Source organism: Vipera ursinii, assembly GCF_947247035.1.
Source record: "Vipera ursinii genome assembly, chromosome: 1".
Lineage (NCBI taxonomy): Eukaryota > Metazoa > Chordata > Lepidosauria > Squamata > Viperidae > Vipera > Vipera ursinii.
In genome coordinates this window covers 156,989,831-157,011,278 of record NC_139512.1, presented here as the reverse complement: position 1 = coordinate 157,011,278, position 21,448 = coordinate 156,989,831, and the positions used below count along the sequence as shown (strand labels likewise).

Here is a 21,448-nt window from a genome sequence, read left to right as displayed (position 1 = left end):
TTTCTGTTTTGTAGCGGCCAGAACTGGACACAGTATTCATGTGACCACAGGACATTGCAAATGGCCATAAATGTGGGCCAGTTGCTGGGCATCCAAAATGTGGTCACATGATTGCAGGGGGAGGAAAACTGGCCATTGGAACTTCAAATCCAAGCTGTAAGTACTGTTTCAGGGTTCACTGTAATTTCAACTGGTTGCTTAGTGACCGGTTGTAAATGGAGGACTACCTGTATTAAAAAAACCAAAGAGACACTTTATTTGCAATTTAACAGTTTGAAACTCTGGGATCCTCGGTGATATAGAAAATCCAGAATATTTACCTGACTGAATGGTAATAGCGCTGTTGGTTCTTTTCTGTTTGAGTTTTTTGTACCTTTTCGCTCCAAGCCAGCCTTTGGTATAAGCCTGCATTATTACCACCCTGCCTATAACTTCACGCAGATACAAGTTCAGTTGTTCAACATGATAGTATTTCAGGAAAACCTTAAACAAAACAACAACATCACATTATCTGATAGATCAGTAGACCAAATTAATTCACAAAGATAGGTCTACACTGTAGAGTGATAAGAAGAGGAGGATTAGTCTAATTTATCAAAATGGTGGCAGGTTTCCAAGCAACATTAGTGGAGCATTTTGCAAACAAATAGTAACTGTTCTTTCTAATGGAAAATATGTTGTTCCTTAGCTCAGCTCAGAACTGTGTTTGGCAAACCTAGTGCCCATGTCCTCAAAATGCATAAGATGAAATAGATGAGAATCAGTGTGGTGTAATGGTATAAGGGCTGGCCTAGAAAGCAGGTGACTATGACTTCAAGTCCTGCTTTAGGCATAAAAGATGGCTGGGGGACTTAGGGGCAGTTACTGTCTTTCAGCCCAACCCATCTCACAGGGTTGTTGTGGGGAAAATAGAAGATGGAAGGGTTAGATGACTTGAATTGACCAATATGTTCTGTGTGTTTGTGTGCGTGCACGCACATGTGTATAGCGGAATTATTATTATTTAGTCTTTCTAAGGTCAAAAATGCAAGCCATAGTATTTCCTATGACACTTTATAGAAGCAAAAATTGACCTTGAAAGAAGCAGTATAGGAACAGTATTTATGCCTTTGAACTTTCGTATTAAAGAAGACTCTAATTTAAGCATCCCTTAAGAATTCTGAGGACAGTCAAGAAAACAAACCAATGAATTATTGAACCAATCAACCCATAATTCTCACCTGAGGAACACATGACCATGCTCCAATTATTCTACTTTGGACACATTATGCAAAGACCTAACTCTCTGGAAAAATCTGTAATGCTGGGAAAGGTGGAAAGAAAAAGAAGAGCGATGACCAGCAACAAGGCCTCAGTTACAATGGCAATGACTACAGCAGTGGGAAACTTGAAAGAATAAGTTAGAGATAGATGTCTTGGAGAAAATCTATCTAAGTCAGGGGTGTCAAACTGGCAGGCCATGGGCTGGATGTGTCACACGCAGGCCACGCCCAGCCCAGCTCCGTAAAGGCAAGAAACATTGTAATACGTCACGTGACGCAATCAAGTTTGACACCCGTGATCTATGTGGTTGCTAGGTGACTTGATGGCACATCAATATCAAATCTGAGTTCAGATCCCAATCCAGAAAGCAAGTGGAATGGGAAAGGAGACACTTCTCTTTATATAAAATCATTTTGTCAGTCAAATTGCCACTGAGGTAATTCTTCATGGAAAAATATCTTTAGGCTATTCATAATAAGGATGTAGCATAGACATTTGCATGTAGGTTGATTTGATGCCCAGGGTCTATCATAGTACATAATGCAATACTTTGGGAAGAGACTGCAAAGCTTTAAAAAATTGAAATGAATTCAACACTTATGCTCAGAAGATCCAAGGTAGGCATATATCATTTCAGAACAAAACAAAACAAGATCATGAAATTCAAATAGGAAAAGCAGTAGTCATAGGCTGGAATTACTTCAGGATGCTTTAAGGTTATTTGAAACCTCTTGCCTAAGCTTCAAGGAATGTGGAAAGTCACAAACTTAAATCATTTTTACAAGTGCCACTGTACTACTATTGGTCATGAAAGTCAAATGGAGCTCAATGTCCAAAGGTAGCATATCCGTGGACATTCATTGCTTGGGGGAAGGTGGAAGAGAAACACCTGGTGCCATTTGTTCCCCTTCATTGATTCCCCAAATGTACCTGGGAAAAGAGATGCTGGACTACATAGAATTTTCATCTCTTAGATATAGTGACTACATGTCCTTTATTATAAAGAACAGTCCTTATTTTTCAGAAAGCTGTCTAAAGATTTATTTATTTTTCAAAATTTCACTTTTTTCCTTTCTTTTAGTCATTTAACTTCACCGTACAAATGCTGCTACCTGATGCAGTTTTTCACATTCATGTAAAAATATGAATTTAAAGAAATGTCTCTTTAAAATAAATGTACATATAGTGTTTGATCGTAAATATTTTCATTAGAATATTGAATGTTTTATATCAATACCAGATGCAAACATCATTCTACACAAAAACATCTAAGACCACACTGTTTTAGCAGCCATTTTATGATGAGATAGAGGTGATGCCATGAGGACACGTCTTCATCACAGGATAGGTGGAGCATCCATGCAGAGCAAGCAGATTATGAGAATGAACTCTTAGATATATAACATTAAATTCTGCTGAGATATAAACAGGTCTACCAATTGGCTCTTGTTTATAGCAATGGCCCTTATGGCACACGGCTAATTGCATCTGAGAATGTCCCTTATTTCAAAGGTTAGCATCCCAGAAAGTCTATTTTTTCTCAAGTGTTTCTCACATAAAAAGGAAGGAAATTCTTCAGGACTGGCATATCCTCAAGAATGCCAAAGGACCACAATATACAATTCCATTTTCTTGTGAGGGTATATGTCCATGTCTTTTGAAAAGCAATATCCCATGCCTTTTAAGTGAAGGGACTATACTGCAAGAAATACAGTATAATCAGCTTTTAGACATACGGTAGGTTGTAAAAAATGGTTTTTAAAAATAACATTAGTTTGAATACCTTGTCCAACACTGCTAAATATTACAGGACTTTCATTATGATTGCATCTTCTGCTCAAAGAGATTTGGAATGGAATTTATCTTACCTTTGTTTTCCCAAGAGCCCACTTGTCTAACTTGACCTTTTGAAGAATAGCAATGCAGTTTTCTTTGCTTGGAGAAGGGTTCTCATGTGCTTTGAAAGCAATGTAATAATATCTACAGTAATATAAAAGATAACCAAGATCAAATCTCAAAAAGCAAATTGTTTACTATGGCACAGAAAATCCTGCAAATATTATGGATTGGGAGTTCATGAATCAGAGCAATTGCCTGGACTAGTTCCTGCAGTTTTCTTGGCAAGGTATTTCAGAAATGGTTAGTCATTGACTCCTTCCTAGGGTTGAGAAAAAGTGACTGGCCCAAGGTCATCTAGCCGACTTACTCAAAAGCAGGACTAGGATTCATGGACTCCTGGTTTTTATCCTCATACTTTAACTACTACACCAAACTGGCTCTCACTATATTGTGTAAGTCCAGTACCCAAACGTATGTCCCCGTGCCACAAAATAACCTGCCAAATGGAATACGTGTTCGGTAAGAGCCATCAAAAAACCAGGCAGCTTGATAAGCCTTTTGGGATGGGGCATTTTAATTGGATTAGAAAGGGTCAGTGCTCCTATTAAATCTAAACCTTACCACACCAATAAAACTTAAAATGTATCTTCACAGCCAACTCATCTTCATTCACTTCCCTTGACTTTGTAAAAGTGATTTATGTCTGTTTAAAACAGCAGAATGCCATTATATATGTTTGGCATATGAGACGTATTTAGGCTTAACTAATTTCAGGATTCCAATCAATTTCATTTATTTTGAAATTCTATTGGAGACATTAAAAGCTAAGGGCAAGGTTCCCCCCCCCTTAAAAAAGCATGTGTTTAAAATCTTGATAAATTCTAAGGTAATGTTGGGAGCATTAACTTGCTCAATTTAATGGGGGTGCCCCAAGTTACTTAATAACATTCTTTCTTCACCAGCCTTAAAGCTGATGTTCATTTAAAGCATTGATACATCAATATTTCAGGTACTATTGCTTTTTTGTTTTAGAGCAGATTGGTGACACTGAAAGATAACTGAGCCCGGATTCACTCAGTGTGTGTCAAGACTACAATTAGTTTACAGCAAAAAATGACTTCCACATCCATCTTCATTACACAGAAGTTATTGGTGAGGGGAGGGAAGCAGAGGAGAGAGCAAGAATGCAATCAAAGGCAAAAAAGATTCTGCCCTCGGCAGGAGAGCCAGCCAATCCACCCTTCGGCCTCCCTGTATAGTACAGTATAGTTGAATTGTGACTGGTCCCAAAATGGGGCCTGCTGCAGGTACGGTGCCTCATGGCCTCCATGTAGAAAGACGGAATGGTGGCTTGCCTGCTTTTCAAAGGAGAAGTGGACCCAGCCATGACGTGGGTTGGGGAGGAGGGTGTGGGCCCAAGACTTGCAAGGCCCCAGCAGGGCAAGAAACAGGCCTCAGGCATGCGGGGGGGGGGGAGGAGCAGGGTGGAAGCAGAGCACTGGTTCCTCAGAGAGTGGGAGTGGCCCTGGGAAGCCCAGGCGGGCCACCTGTGAGTTGGGGAGGTAGTTGCAATGTGGGCCTGGCTCTGTGCCAGGCCTTACAGGGCTTCTAGCACCCCTGAGGCACTCCGTGCTCTGCTTAATGATGCAAGAGTGAAAGCAGGGATTATGGTCATTAAGCAAGGTGATCACTTGGATGCCTTGCTTAATGACTGCCATGAATTATGACCATAACGGGCAGGCTCCATTATGGTGGAAGGTCGAAGAGTACTTGTATTATGCTTGAGCATGCCATAAGCTCTTCATTATTTTTGAATTTACAAAACTTTGAAACACTTTTTTTTTGCAGCAACCAATTGTGTGTCTCTTTTTAAAGATACCATTCTGTCTTGTGCATCATACCATAATCCATGTGATACGTTCTTTGGTGGAAGAATAATCAAACTGAAAGTGGTTTACTAAATACAGAATCAACTGGATGTCTCAAAGACACTATTATAGGATTAGAATGTTTGCTACAAAGTAACATGAAACTAAAAAAACAAAACAAAAGAAAACCTGGTAATCCCCGGTGTGAAAGCAAAATGTTTTATATACGGTTTTAAAGGAACAATAATAGGGTGGATAGTTTTGGAAAAAGATTGAGAAAGAGAATATTACTGACAATTTGCATGTTTATTAAAACATAACTCACACAATCTTCCAGAAATCATAGCCACACACTCTCTCTCTCGCACACATGCGTGTACTGTACATGCATTTACTGGGAATAAGGTATATATAGATTTTTATCAAACATATTTTATATTCCTTATTAATAAGGATATTATTCAGATCTCTAGTGTGTTGGAGAAGCTTTCCATCACCACCAAATACATTACATTTCCCATCCTAAAGGCCACCAGATGGCCAGAATAAAGTAATATTCCTTAATTATACATATCTTAAGAATGTGCTTCAAAATAAACCATATTTTTTAAATCATGATACTATACTATGATCCTGGACAGCTAAAATATAATTTTATGTGTACATATTCATATATTAAGTACGGTACATTTAAGATTTTCTCTATCTGCCTTATTCCTCCTCCTTTAAAACAAATTTGGCAGTCAGTAACTAGCAAGAAGACCTTATCAAATGTCTAGAAAGCTGTCCTTGGAAAAACTGGCTTGGTTTGCTTTTGGGGCACCTATATTATCCCAGACTTTTAAATTATCATGTAAAATTGATTTTAATCTGTTCCTTAGATCAGAGTTCCCCAAATTTTCTGGCTTTGCAGATCAGCAGGGAATAGAGGAATGGTTCTGCATGAGCAGTGAGCAAGTGCTTATGAATGAGCGCTCCATTCGCACAAGCAGCAGGCACGTGCCCCTGCTGCCCACGCAAATGGAGCACACATGCACATGCTTGCCTGCTGCTCATACAAGTGAGGATGGATGTGTGCATGCAAGCACTCGCTTGCCATTCTGTGGCCCAATTCTGAATGGCTGAAGGCCCAGTAGTGGGCAGCAGCCTGGAGGTTAGGGACCCCTGTCTTAGATACTTATATATATTTTCTTTTCATTTCCACCCTTTTAATCTTGTGAAACCTGCTTTTTGTAATATTCACACACACACACACACACACTAATAAATAAAATTGTGATTATGGCAGCAATTATTTCACAATTAAGAAGTGTATTTAATAAAACAAGAGCAGTAGGTCTATAGAAGCCAAACATTTTCCCAGCTTCTAGATAACATTCACTAAATCAAGATATTTGGATTGCAAAAACATAGCTACAGTATGTAATATGATATCCTATAGAAAGTTAGCAAAAATGAATAAGTAAAGAGCAAGATCCTTATGAAACAGGGATCCTCTTAAAAAGTCCAAATTCCTATATCTAAAGAAGTATGATAAAGGAATATTTTAATAATATATGTATTTGGTACTTTATATGCATAGATACACTTTTAGAAAAATTATGCAGTAGTATAAATTCCATGACACTGATCACCTGAGCAGTGTACCAGTTCAGACTATTGTTCAAATGCTGTTCAGACAAAATTAAGGCTTTGGTTCTTTAATCTTTAATTTAATCTTAGAGATTAAATCAGACTTGGACCAAGTATTTTTCCCAAAGAAACCAGTTTTCTGACAGTCCTTCGTACTAAACATCTTCTTCTGTAAAATAAGATGTAAGGTAAAGGTAAAGGTTCTCCCACACATGCATGCTAGTCGTTTCCAACTCTAGGGGCCGGTGCTCATCTCCGTTTCAAAGCCGAAGAGCCAGCGCTTGTCCGAGGACGTCTCCGTGGTCATGTGGCCGGCATGACTAGACGCCAAAGGCGCATGGAACGCTGTTACCTTCCCACCGTAGTGGTCCCTATTTTTCTACTTGCATTTTTACGTGCTTTCGAACTGCTAGGTTGGCAAAAGCTGGGACGAGTAACAGGCGCTCACTCTGTTACGCGGCACTCGGGATTCGACCCGCCAAACTGCCGACCACCTGATCGACAAGCTCAGCATCCTAACCCATTGAGCCACCGCGTCCCTAAAATAAGATGTATACCCTTCCTATTTGAATAGTCATCATTCAGTGCTCAATGATTATATTACAGATGCCCTAAGTTCTTCATTTTATTTTTTACTATTTAATTAAATAAATACATTTATGAAGAAATAATAGTTACATTAAAAAGCACAATACAAGTTTGCTTTGATACAAGGAAGTAGAATAAATAACAGTATTTATTTTATCCTTTGTAAAAGTTCATGTTGATATTATATAATTATTAACACTCCCACAACTAAGGATGGTATGCCATGTGTTTTCTCCATCACTTTATCCTTCTCCACAAATCTTGAATCTTCAGCAGCCTCCCATAGCACTGCTTCTTGCCCCCCTCCCCCAGCACATTGCATGGACCTGTCATCATGTAAATGTTCTCTTAACATACTTGCTTGCATATGAATAGTGTAATTCAGCAGAAGATATGCACTCAGTTCTATAATAAATGGCCCTTCTGAGAGATTTCACAAGCCAGGGAAATTTAAGCCGAGATCAAAGCTGTGGGACTTGTCCTGATGCACTTGTATGAGTCTCATTAGCATTAACAAATAAAGGGAGGAATGCAAATCTAAGTGCTTCTATTTCCATTTTCACCAAAATGAAACAAGAAATAGGGATCTAATGCATAACAAACTGCTTCTGAAAATATGATGCTGGTGCAAAAAATGTTTTCATTTTCTGTAGTTGGTGTTTCCATTTACAAAATAATATTTGTGCATTGGAAAAAAGAAGGAAGGCAGGAAGGAAGGCAGGAAGGAAGGAAGGCAGGCAGGCAGGCAGGCAGGCAGGAAGGAAGGAAGGAAGGAAGGAAGGAAGGAAGGAAGGAAGGAAGGAAGGAAAGAAGGAAGGCTATTTGCATATTTAGCTGAACATACATTACCCCTGCAGAAAATATATATATAAATTATGTTGAACAAGGTTAGGAATAGATGATTTAATCCGCCATTCTACATGGATTTATGCAAAGGTAAGTGGCACGGCTTTCAATGGGTTTTATTCTTTAATATGGTAAGTGCATTTAGAAAAAAGATGTAACAATCCTTTCTTTGAGAATAATGCCTTAGGAACTGCTACAAATAATGAACCGTAAAATATGGGCCACAACTTATCTTCATTATTCTTGTCTAACAACATTAAACAAAAACTATGTGACCATTGTTCATTGCTCAGTTATATTCATGTTAATGACTCCAAAAGAACATTTAAGCTACCTAGTCCTCACTTAAAAAGATTGACAGGATTTATTATATTCTTTAGAAAATAGTGTCTCTCAAACTTGTTGCTACCTTTCCAAATTTCAAATTGATGGCCCTTTATGATAATGATAGACATTCAATATACAAAAGTGACACAATATACTAATTAGATTAGATTAGATAACCTTCATTGTCATTTTTTCCTGCTGAGTTGCTTCCTCTCAAAGTGTACACATTACAAGCTGCCCGGTGTGTGTGAATGTGCAGCTATATAAATTGAATAAATAAAGGCAATACATCCTCCCCTACTGTGTTTCTGCAGCAAATTATTGGCAGTTAACATAGAGAGGGGAATTCCTCAGCAGACGTACAAGAAGAACTATGGTAGGCTGACCAAGAACTTTTTGCTGGAACATTCTGGACAGTAGACCATAACTGCATACATTTTAAATCAATTCCAATACAGAATGTAGCTATAATAAATTTTAAAAGTTTTTAAGATGTCACAGGACTCTCCATGTAACTGTATGTTCTGATTTCTCTGAGCTGTTCCCTATTATTTTGCATAATGCAATTGTATGGCACTATATTTACATACATTATGCTAAGTGGTTTAGAAAAAAAACTGGTTATAGATCAAAACATCAAACCAAAATGAATGGTTTCTGATTCACATGTCTAATTTACAAATTCATGGAACTGATCTTTCAGATTTTCTTCTTTGATGCTTTATCATGGATAAAGGGGAAAAGTTTGCTCAGTCCAAGACACTCTGCGGTCTGAGACGAAATAGAAGCCAGTAAATTTCCTGTTCCATTTAAGGATTTTATTCATTTATTTGTTAATTTTTTATACTGCCCATCTCCACTGTCCCAAAAGACTCTGATTTAAGGTTGCTGATTGTCATGCCAGTCGACTCTTGCTTCAAATCTATGGGTGGTATCTTCTACCAGACTTGAAGTTGTCAGATAAGTTTAAGGGTATGGAGAAGATCACAACACACTTGCAGCCCTACTCGCAACATCTTGTAGCTTTTTGTTGTCTCACAACACTTGTTGCCTGCAATGGTCATCTTGTTCCATCAAACAGTAAGGCAAGTCCAGGGAACAAGAAGTCTAACTGGATGACTAGGAAGTCTTAAGATAATGTTAAATCTCAAGGTGTTTTTTTTTCTTCTGTTCAATTCTTGGAGACTGCCTGGCAAGTCCCTGAAGTTTTTTTTAGAAGTGGTTTTCCTAATTTGCTTCCTTCCTAAGACTGAGAGAAGGAGACTAACTCAAAGTCACCCATCTGCCTTTGTGTCTAAGGCGAGACTAGAACTTACAGTCTACCAGTTTTGAGTCTGATGCCTTAACCATTACACAAACTTTTCAGGTACTTAGTCATTATGTAAACTATACTCAAATATGCTCAGGTATACCATGTCTTTGGAAAAACCAAACTCTCCAAGACTGACACATGCCACTGAAAGGAAGTTCCAAGGTTGAGCCCAAATACAAGTTTAATTTTATTCTAAGGATTTTGAGGATAACTGGCTAACAGAATTTGTAGCAATTAAAGTTTGTGTTTCTAAAGTAAGTTCCAGGCTTGCCACATAAAATAGCCCCCTAACACATAAAAACCAGACAGGCAAAGCATCAAACAAAAGTTTAGCTTTTATTTACCTCCGCCTGTCTATTTCCTGTCTCTGAGTACTCTGTACTCATCTTTCCTGCTAAGAGTTTACAAAACAGCAGCTACTAGAGTTAAGGAGTTTGCCTATTCATAAGAAATGTGCTTATTCATTAAGTAACATCAAGGGGAAAATGTTTCATTTATTTTGTTGGTAAGTTACAAAAATGGATCAAAATATAAAGTCATTGGCTTAGAAAAATCTTTGATATCCTTAGTTTTACTGACATTTCAAAACTCTTATTTATACTTGCCTATTTAACAAAAAAGGATGAAGTGCCATTGCATTTAGTGTCTGGGCCTGTTTTTCTGAAATGTTTTTATATATTCCTTACACCTAAGCATATGTAACAGAAGTAAAATTCAACATAAAAATGATTGTAAATCATAGAAATGATTCCGTGTGTATATTTCACATATTCTAAAGGAAAAATAAAATAAAATAAAATAAAATAAAATACACAATTATTTAAAATTAAAAACAGGTCACAGACATTAAATAGCAATAGCATAAAATAGATTTCAATAGCTGGTTAACTCAATAGCAAGAGTTAAAATGAATGTCATGTCAGAATGGAATAAAAAAACACCTGTTTTTAAGTCTAACTCAACCAGAAGCCCATTGGATAACTATGACCCAGCTACTATCCTTTAGGCTAACCCCAAAATTGTCGTACATAAATCATATATGCTATCATGAGCAGCAGACAGAATGTCAAATTATGACTATTCACATGTATGCATATACCATAAATTTGGTCTATGTGCTACAAGTATATCTAAATGAATCCACCCAGTTGAAATGTAAAAAGAGCCGTGTAAGAACAAGTGGATGGGAATGTCTATTTTTCCCTAGCAATTTGCTGCTGCTTTTATTTTTTATTTAGTAAAAAAAAATCTGGTATTCAATGGAAGGAAACTAAGCATGTTAGAGCTACTAATGTAACTGGAGACTTGACCCCAATTTTTCTCAGAAATCCAAAAATCTTTTGAACTGAAAGGTCCAGAACTATCCACAGTATGCCTCAAACCTGTAATGTTATGTCTTGGGAATATCAACTGATGCAGGTATTATTTCTAAACCTAAATAGCGTTACCTGTGAGCTGGAAGAATTCCTGTTGCCAAAGAGAGCTTCTTCCACCTCATGCTAACCTTTACCAGCCAATGTACTGAGGCTTATAGTTGGTCTGTAAATATATTATTGTACTGTTGGATGGCCTCTAGATCATTATCACTGAATGTCTCTTGAGGAGTCATTCAATTATCTATCTTCTGACCCATCGAACTGTCTGCAGATGACACTATCTGCCTGACTTTGTCTGCCCTTGGTAATTAAATAGGTCTTCAAGTTTGTGGTTAAACGATTGGTTGAAGTGTATTATCAAGATAGATGCCAGTTATTTGCATGAAAATTGGAACAAGTAGTTGCAATATCCTGTCATATTAATGAGTTAAGGTTTTAAAGAATGTTAAATATGCACTTTTAATCTTTAATTATATCCAAATCCACAAAGCACTTTCCTTAGTGTATTGGATACCTTAGGAGACATCTAAGATACCTTAGATTTTTTTCTTTTGTTTTTTAATCAAACCTTCTAAAACTATAACTTTTTAACATTGTAAAAGAGGAAGAAAATATTTTTTTAAAATGTTATCTTCTCTTAACTGCATATCTGCTGCCCCAATTCACATTTTTTGTGGGATGGGCAGCCATATAACTATGTTACATATGGTACCATAGCCACACAATTCTATCCCTGTTTTCCGAATTATTATAATCTAGGAATTGGTGAACTGGCTCTGAACAATTTAGCCTCCAATCCTACTAAAAGACATTTTTAAAGGCAATTCTTCAGTATAAAGCATGAATAGCTTACCTTTTTACAAACTCATCAAAATGAATGCGATGAGAATATCCTTGCTGACGTATGTTGATGGTCTCTAAAATGCCAGTATAGCGTAGCTGCACTAAGACTCTCTCTTGAGAAAATTTCAATGCCTCTCGGTCATCATTGGGCTTAATACAGCGAACAAAGTGAGGTTGCCCAATCACCATTTTAGATAACAGATCCATCAGAGAATACTAAGGAAAGTAAAGCATGATAAAATATAGCACAAGAGCACTATTTTTTTTGAAGGGAATAAAAATCTAGGCATCCTTTTCCTACCTATTATTTTCTAACAAGATATAATAGACTCATAAATATGTTTGAATCCCTTTTTAAAATCTGCTTTCTTCTTACCCAGTTAAGCCTTACCTTTAGAGTTTTCCTTTGACCTCTGTCACTCCTCAATTTTACTAAAATAATTAGCCATTTGCTGACATGTTCATTCATCCCTGCCTTGTCCACCTCAAGGAATTCCTTCTGGCAGGGCTTATGTATGTTCAGCACAGTGCCAGGCATACTGCCAATATTACTTAAATGAGATGTTGGGAAAGCAGTGAAATTATAGTAGTACAATTTAAATTCCCTACCCTGAAATAGGAAGCCACAGTTTGTCTCTTCATGTTGGTGGTTTCCTCAGGATGCCTCATAATTTCCATGGTGTCAATCTGGAAATAAAAATCAGAGAAGTAAAGAAGTCTTGAGCCATCTGTTATTATATATGAGTTAGGAAACATACAGTATATCTTCAATATATGTTTCCCAACATTGTTCCTATCCATTTAAAGACTTCATCTTGACTTGTGTATGTAGAGAAAAGTTTCCTACATCAAGAAAAATCAACTGCTTGGCAACTACCACAATGTGTAGTACAGGTAGTCCTCAATTTAGGTAAAGGTAAAGGTAAATGTTCCCCCGCACATGCATGCTAATCGTTTCCGACTCTAGGGGCCGGTGCTCATCTCCGTTTCAAAGCCGAAGAGCCAGTGCTTGTCCAAGGACGTCTCCGTGGTCATGTGGCCGGCATGACTAGACGCCAAAGGCGCACGGAACGCTGTTACCTTCCCACCGTAGTGGTCCCTATTTTTCTACTTGCATTTTTACGTGCTTTCGAACTGCTAGGTTGGCAGAAGCTGGGACAAGTAACAGGCGCTCACTCTGCTACACGGCACTCGGGATTTGACCTGCCAAACTGCCGACCTTCCGATCGACAAGCTCAGCGTCCTAACCCACTGAGCCACCGCGTCCCTTTTAGTCCTCAATTTAGTGACCATTAAAAGTTACAACAGCACTGAAAAAAGGAACCGTTTTTCACACTTACAACCATTGCAGATGCTTGGCAACTGGTTCATATTTATGACAGCCTCAGGATCATGTGACCCCCTTTTGCAACCTTCTGACAAGCAAAGTCAATGGGGACGTCAGATTCACTTAACAACTGTCTTACTAACTGAACAACCACAATGATTCAGTTTAATAACTATGCCAAGAAAATTTGTAAAATGGGTAAAAGTCATTCAACAACTGTATTACTTAGCAACAGAAATTTGGAGCTCAGTTGTGGTTGTGAGGACTACTTATACCTCATTTTCATGCACCTCTGATCTCTCAGTGTCTGAGAGCAGTTTGGAGAAGAGTGGGAGAATTTAATATCATCACATTATATATACAGAAGCAAAAGGGTGTGTTTAATTATGACTATCTTCAAACTCCCTCCCCAATTTTAGAGTGATAAAAATTTTGTAACACTTTTTTCCCCCGCCAGAATTCACGATAAGGTTAGAAAGTAGTCCAAAAAGAGCCTGGATCAATGCAGTAAATGTAGAAGGTCCCCATTAGCTCTTAAGACACTTCTGCAATCAAGACTTGGATACTCTTATACATCGAGGGAAAAATGCAGCTAGTTAGGTAGAATGCTTGATAATGTGTAGCTATAAAAGTATTTATTCTTTACCAATATGATGGATGTGTTTTCTGTTTTAGAGTAGGCATGATATGGTTCTAAACTTTTACCTTTGTCAGGATAAATGGTTAATATTTTGAAAATGTACATTGCTTTGTGACATTTGGTTAGTCTTAATACAGTACATATAGGGACGCGGTGGCTCAGTGGGTTAGGACGCTGAGCTTGTCGATCAGAAGATCGTCAGTTTGGCGGGTCGAATCCCAAGTGCCGCGTAACAGAGTGAGCGCCTGTTACTTTGTCCCAGCTTCTGCCAACCTAGCAGTTCGAAAGCACGTAAAAATGCAAGTAGAAAAATAGGTACCACTCCGGTGGGAAGGTAACAGCGTTCCATGCGCCTTTGGCGTCTAGTCATGCCGGCCACATGACCACGGAGACGTCCTCGGACAAGCGCTGGCTCTTCGGCTTTGAAATGGAGATGAGCACCGGCCCCTAGAGTTGGAAACGACTAGCACACATGTGCGGGGGAACCTTTACCTTTACCTTAATACAGTACAAGCTTTGCCCAAATGGATTGAAGTCCTCCAACTGACAGCAGAAATCAGTAAATGTCCAGACAAGCTGCTTAATTTGCATTTTGTGCCACAGTAATTTCAAGCTTGTGTAATGAAAAAGAAAGAAAGTACCCAGAAGGAAGAGGTCCTACCAATGGGGTATGTACACCTCAAACTTCAGAAAAAGAAAAAAAAAGAAACTCTGCTTGCAGAGATTCCTTTTTCATTGTAAGACAAGTAAAAGTCAATTGACTTTACTACTCAACGTGACATGTACAGAACCAAGCTTAGAAGTGCAAGTTGACATGCCTCAACCATGGGTATGCATTTGAATTTCTCTCAGTCTTTCTTCTGCATTAATCTCTCTGCTTTTATTCTTCTTCATTGCATATAGTCTTCAACTTACCACCATTCAGTTAATTTATGTACTTGTGACATTCTCAGTCTCCTGGGCCATGTAATCACCATTTGTGACTTTCCCAGGCACTTCTAACAAGCAAAGTCAATGAGGGAAGCCGAATTTGCTTAACAACTCAGTTAACAACTGCTTCACTTAGCAATGGAAGTTCCACAACCAACTATGGTTGGAAGTTGAAGGCTACCTGTAATTAGGTAGAACCTGCCCTATGGAATAGCAGCTCCCTAGAGATCTGGATTAACCCAGTCCTCTTAAGCCTTTTGTAAGGCATTAAAAAGCTGGTGGATCCCTTGGTCATTGGGGTGGGAGGTTTAGTGAGACGTGTTGACTATCTGCTTGGTTCTAGTCCTACAAGGGAGGGTCTTTAGATAGGGGGGGCACAAAAGTTCCAGTTGAGGGTCACAACCAGCAACTTGATTCCACACCCACTGCTGACTCTCTGGATGTCCCCAAGTCCTTCCTTTTTGTCCCCAAGTCATAAGACAATGCCCATGGTATGCTGCTATGGCCAAGAAAATTATATGACCACACCCACCAACACCAAGATCTGAGCTTGACTTTTTAAATAAATAAATAAATAAACAGATATAAATTTTGAACCCAATGCCTTTTTTAATTGAGTCCATTTATTCAATAAAAGAAACTCTCTTCAAGTGACAAAACTTAGTAATCTCTCCTATTTAAATAGTAGGGGAAGTATTGATGTATTGTATGCATTTATGTGAAAAATCTATATACTTTTCACTATGCATCAGAGGAAAAGGAATTATCAGAACCAGTATCAAACATAATAACAAATGCAATGTTCATTTACCTATGATACAATTATACAAAACAAGTGCTGTAGGATAAGATATTCCCTGTTCAGGATTCCAAACACTCTATTCCACTCCAGCTCAAAGACGATGTTCTGTGGCCAAATTAACACTTTTGTGATTCACTGAACTATCTTGTGTCTCCATCCCTTTAGGGTTTCTCTCTCTCTCTCTCTCTTTTTTTTTTTTGAGAGTAATCTTTATAAAAAATATCTCAAGATGTCTTCAAGCCTACTGACTCCATCTCCTGGTTCATAGTTAGTGCTAGTTTGGTAATGTAGGGCACACACTAACTATCTGGAAATAAGTAATGATATGCCACTTTGTAATTTAGAGTATGATTTAAAAAGTTTTCTCCCCATAGAATTCAAAGATGTAGACAACTGTAATGATCTATAACGCATGATGAATCATAGCAGGATTAAATAATATGGACAGATATCTATTGTCTTCTCACATTGCCTTGCCCTAGAACATTAATATTTTTATACCCTTTTGGAGTAGTTTTCTATTGCCCCATGTCATTAGTTGGTTCTTCCTGTCAAATTGTCACTTTTGTAAATAAAAAACTTTAAAGTGCTTTATCCCCCAAACAAATACATGAAATAGCAAGCACTCTGTAACATGCCTTCATTATGCTAACATTACAGCTGTTCTAAATTTAAAATAAGTACATGCATCAGACTTTATGAATGAAAAAAAAATCTCCTCTAGTAGTTGCCAATCAAAAGCTGCTTTGTTTCATTGCATCACCCAAATGAAATAAGACAATCTGCTCCCTGTTCACATGGAGCATAGAAACATTTTAGCACACACCCACACATTGTGGTGGTATGCCATCTGCTACGAACAGGTGGTTAACCTAAGAATATGTGAAGCCTTTGTGCAGAACTTTTAGCACCTGCTTTAAGCTCAGAGGCCACCACTTCACATCCTGTTTCCTAAGTCATGTCAGATCCAGCCTAATAGTCTCAAAGGGGGCTATGAGCAGAGGCATTGTCAACCCTATCTGGTAAAACAGACAAGAAACATGACTAGGTGGGCTAATACGACTTTACTATAAGGCTACATTAACAGAATTTTGAAAGTCTGCTGACGAATTTTTGATCAGATACAGGGAGTCCTTGACTTACAACCGCAATTGTGAGTGGAATTTCAATTGTAAGTCAGCACAACTTCCTGCTGGCACTTTTAACTGCTTGATCCATTCAGGCAAGTCCTTCCTTAGGATCTTCTTCCTCTGATCTTTAAGCCACTGAGGGCTCCTACATTTTGTCTTACTGTTTCCTAGGCAGAGTCTCTTCCCCTTGTCCCCCAGAATCATCCACCCATCCCATACCATTAAGGGATAGGAAAGATGGCTGATCGCAAAATAGGGATGCCATGCCTTACTTTGAGGAGATACTTAGGAGTGCATGCAAAACAGCTAGAAGAAAGAAGTACCCAGGAGAATTACAAGAGTGGGAGTGGATTTAAGAGACTCTTTGATATAATGCCAGGAAAGAGACAGACAGATACAGAGAGGAGACAAGGAGGGGGGGAATGTGGAAAAATAAAACCTTCTTTTCCAAAACTGAGAATAGTTGCTGTTTTCTTCCTCAGAGAACAAAACAGTTTTCAAAGGAAAATGTTAAAAGACATTTTTAGTGGTGACAGAAAAGTCCCACGTAAGGCTAGAGGAAAGAAATGCTACCTCAGCATGGGCAATGAGAAATGTAGGTCACATAACCAAGGAAATGTCAACCTTTTAAATTCACATCTAAAGGGAAAGAAGCGCGGGCGATATTTCTAAGCAGAAACACACAACCTTTTTCTCTAGTGGAGGAGAGAGGGAATATGAATCCCACATTAGTGCATTATGGCATTGCTCCGTGTTATCTTCTAAGGTTCTTTTAATCTCCAGATGTCAGCATTCAGGAAAACTGGTCTCTTTGAACTAAATACTATATGGTTTACTTTTTATTTCTTCTTTATTTTTAAATCTATACACCTAGAACCGTGGTGATGAACCTATGGCACGCGTGCCACGGGTGGCACGCAGACCCCTCTTTGTGGGCATGCGCACTGTCACCCCACTCCTAGGCCTTCAGCTGGGTTTTTATAAAACCTTTTCACTTTAGGCCTCCATCGCCGTGTGCAAAAAAAAAAAAGGTACACTTGGTCTCTGAAAGTTTCGCCATCACTGACCTAGAATTACTTCCCTGTCTCAACTGCGGGTTGAGCTCCGGATGGCACCGGATCTCCGCTCCTTCCGGCGCGGGTTAAAGACCCACTTATTCGAGCAAGCTGGCCTGGCCTGATGGGGAGTCAATTTAGGGTTTTAATTATTTGTATATTCTTATTGTTTTATTTTGGGCATTAATTTAATTCTTTTTTTAACTTTTGTACTTTTGTATTTTTATTATATGCCCTGTTCACCGCCCTGAGTCCTTTGGGAGAAGGGTGGTATAAAAATTTAATTAAAAAAAAAAAAGACAGGGATCCGGTTAGTCTAGAAGCCCCCTACCTTTTAGGCACCAGGGACCGGTTCTGTGGGGAGAGGTTTTTCTGTGGACTGGAGAGGGCATGGTTTCGTGTGCTGCCTGCATCCCATGGATGAGGCTTCACTTGTTTGCGAGGCCCGGTTTCTGGTATGCTGCAGCTCGGTGCCAGTCTATGGACCGGGGCTTAGGGACCTCTGGCTTAGTGTCTGCTAATTGAAAGACCTGATTTCCATTGAATTGCTCTCCCTCTGCAGTTCACTGTGCCACTCCAAATTTTCTCCAGAGAGTTAGGGACAACTCTCTTTGCAACAGCAAAAATGGCACAAGGGGAAGGGTTATTTAGGAAAGGGAGGGAGGTGTAATCAATTTTAAAATAGGCTGCTCTACGTTACAGATAGTCTTCTACTTAACAGTCATCCATTTAAGGATGGCTCAAAGATATAAGTAAAGGTAAAGTTTCCCCCGCACATGCGTGCTAGTCGCTTCCAACTCTAGGGGCCGGTGCTCATCTCCGTTTCAAAGCCAAAGAGCCAGCGCTTGTCCGAGGACGTCTCCGTGGTCATGTGGTCGGCATGACTAGACGCCAAAGGCGCACGGAACGCTGTTACCTTCCCACCGTAGTGGTCTCTATTTTTCTACTTGCATTTTTACGTGCTTTCGAACTGCTAGGTTGGCAAAAGCTGGGACAAGTAACAGGCGCTCACTCTGTTACGCGGCACTCGGGATTCGACCTGCCAAACTGCCGACTTTCTCATCGACAAGCTTGGTGTCCTAACCCGTTGAGCCACCACGTCCCTTTTTCAAAGATATAACAGCCTTGCAAAAAGTACTCGCACTTAAGAGTATTACACTACCCCCATGATCATGTGATCACAATTCAGGTGCCTGTCAATGGGCTCGCATTTATGACGGGTTGCTGTGTCCTGCAGTCACATGATCATGATTTGTTACTTTTTTTTACCAGTTTCCAGCAAAAAAGGTCCACTGGAATAGCTAGATTCATTTAATGACCTTGTGATTCATTTAATGACCATGTGATTTGCTTTATAACCACTGAAAAAATGATCCTAAAATCAAGTCTGGTTACACTCAACTTACAACCATACTGACTTACAATTGAAATTCCAGTCACCATTGTGGTTGTAAGTCAAGGACTACCTGTATCTGATCAAAGATACTTCTAAAAGGAAGATAACTCCTTTCACTGGTGAAAGAGGACAATAGATGATAGCACTTTGTATCTTGTACAAAATGTCCAAAGAAAGATACTGATTGAAAGATGTTTCAGCCTTATTTCATATTGTTGTTTAATTCCAATCTGTCAGTTTATCATTTTTATGTGTGGGCCTACATATCAATACTGAAGAAAGAGTCTGGCTCTGGAAAAAAAAGGGTAAAATTAAAATTAATAGAAATTACAGAGCTGCCAGCAAACATAGCAGTTCTGTGTTTAGTTCTCTTGCTTTCTTGCAAAGCAATCAAAACAGTGCTTTCTCACTGCTTTCTCCTCTCCTGGAGTTGCCCCATTGCCTCCCTCTGTCCTACTCATGTGACCTGTCTGCATTTACAAGCATCTCTGTGGTCTTCCAGCTGTGCTTCCTCCGAGTCCGACTCAGCTTCCCAGCACAGCTGGCTCTCAGCTTCATCACAAGTGGAAGGACCAGCCTCTTTATTAGTTTGTAAGTCCTGCAGCTCATCAGAGCCTCCCTCTGACTCTGATGGCTCTCCAAGCCCCTCCTCCTCCTCTGATTCCCCAGACTCAACTACCGGGATCACAGGCTGGCACAGAATCACAACAGTTACTAACTTAATAGCTGCAGTGATTCACTTAACAAGAAAGGTTCTAAAATGGGGCAAAATGTACTTAACAAATGTCATTTAGCAACAGAAATTTTGGGCCCAATGGTGGTTGTAAATTGAGGACTACCTGTATTTCAAGCTCTTTTCAAATATGAAACACTTTTCAAAGTGTAGGTGTGTACTGACCTTAATACGACCTGACCCAAGCTGTGGAGGTAAAGATCTGGATGCAGCTGTTACTCTTGCCCTTGCTTGAGCCAAGTTACCTGTTTGAAAAGAGAGACAGAATAAGCAAGAGACAGAAGGAGAAAGCAGCAATGATTAGAAACAATTATTAAAAAAAGAAAAGTCCCCTTCAAGTGGAACTCAGCACCCTGTAACCACATAACACATCTGTGTTGCTTTCTTGGCAACAATATGGAAGTGGATTGCCACAGGGCAAAAAGATCATGAAAATCAGAAAGTCAGGCAAACTAATATAAGTGCCAGCAAAATGAACACTGGGTATTTTTCTTAGTCAACCTAGAAGCATGCTCTCGGTGGATTTACAAATTAAACCAATCTTTGCAAATGGAATTAGAACTTCACCCATAGGCAACTCCATCCCAGCCTCTCAGAGGCCCTTTATAAATCAGCCTTTGCACCAGCCTCTGTAAGCATATTCAAGTGCATATTTTGTTTTATGTATATAATTATTATCTAGCAAAATAAGAACTCTCTGCAGGTTTTTACATAAGTATCATGAAGCCATAGATATTTATGAAGAGCAAGAAAAACAAGACTAATAGTGTAGTATACCCATAATAGTGTGTGTGTGTGTGTGTGTGTAAATACTATGCAAAGCAATCAAAACAGTGAGAAGTGGGCAAAATAATTAAATAAATACAGGAGCTAAAAGAAAAAGGACATTTAACTGAAGTTAGTTTATACCAATTCCCACTCATCAATATTCCAGGCCATTCTGTTCTTGCAAATTATGCCTGCTTCTACTAGGTCCATATGCTATTTGAAAGGACTCTTGAATAAAGCGTTTAAATATGTCATACTAACAATTCAACAGCTAAGAATCTTAAAGATTATTAATTACATTTCTTATGATTTTAAGATTGAATATTTTCAACTGAACCTTTCCTATTTATCGATCACTCCAGAATAAGTTTTAAAAGGGCTGGCTCTTAACTTTGGTAGGAAGGTATACTTACACATGCTGCATGAGCTTGTCATATTATTATGCCATTTTGGTTCGATGTCTGTCAATATGGTGTTATTAATAGGCTTGGAAATTGGAATATATGAATGTAAATTTACACCATACACCAAAATGTTAGTTTTTATATTATATATAGTTACAATTATATAAAGAATAATTAGAGTGATAACGAATAAAGAAAAATGTATATAAAGTTATAATTCTGTGAAGAATTATTGTTTTATTGACTATAGGGGACAGCGTAAAAGATCACTTTTCCATAGTAGCCAAGTGAAGACTGATGATTTCATTCATTTCATCAAGACAGAAAGATTTATTTTAAGATAAGGCCAAACTATTATTTCTGTGCAAT

At 38.6% G+C, this 21,448-nt stretch overlaps 1 protein-coding gene across 1 annotated transcript in view; it reads right to left on the bottom strand.

The window, feature by feature from the left end:
* MYO3B (myosin IIIB) overlaps window positions 1-21,448 on the bottom strand; it is a gene marked incomplete at both ends in the record, with an annotated part of 400,700 nt that overhangs the window by 73,202 nt on the left and 306,050 nt on the right. Inside the window, 5 exons of the mRNA XM_083368004.1 lie at window positions 321-483; window positions 3,132-3,243; window positions 11,905-12,110; window positions 12,504-12,581; window positions 20,073-20,152. Of these exons, the coding sequence (XP_083224130.1) occupies window positions 321-483; window positions 3,132-3,243; window positions 11,905-12,110; window positions 12,504-12,581; window positions 20,073-20,152 (639 nt within the window). The remainder of the gene's footprint in view (window positions 1-320; window positions 484-3,131; window positions 3,244-11,904; window positions 12,111-12,503; window positions 12,582-20,072; window positions 20,153-21,448) is intronic.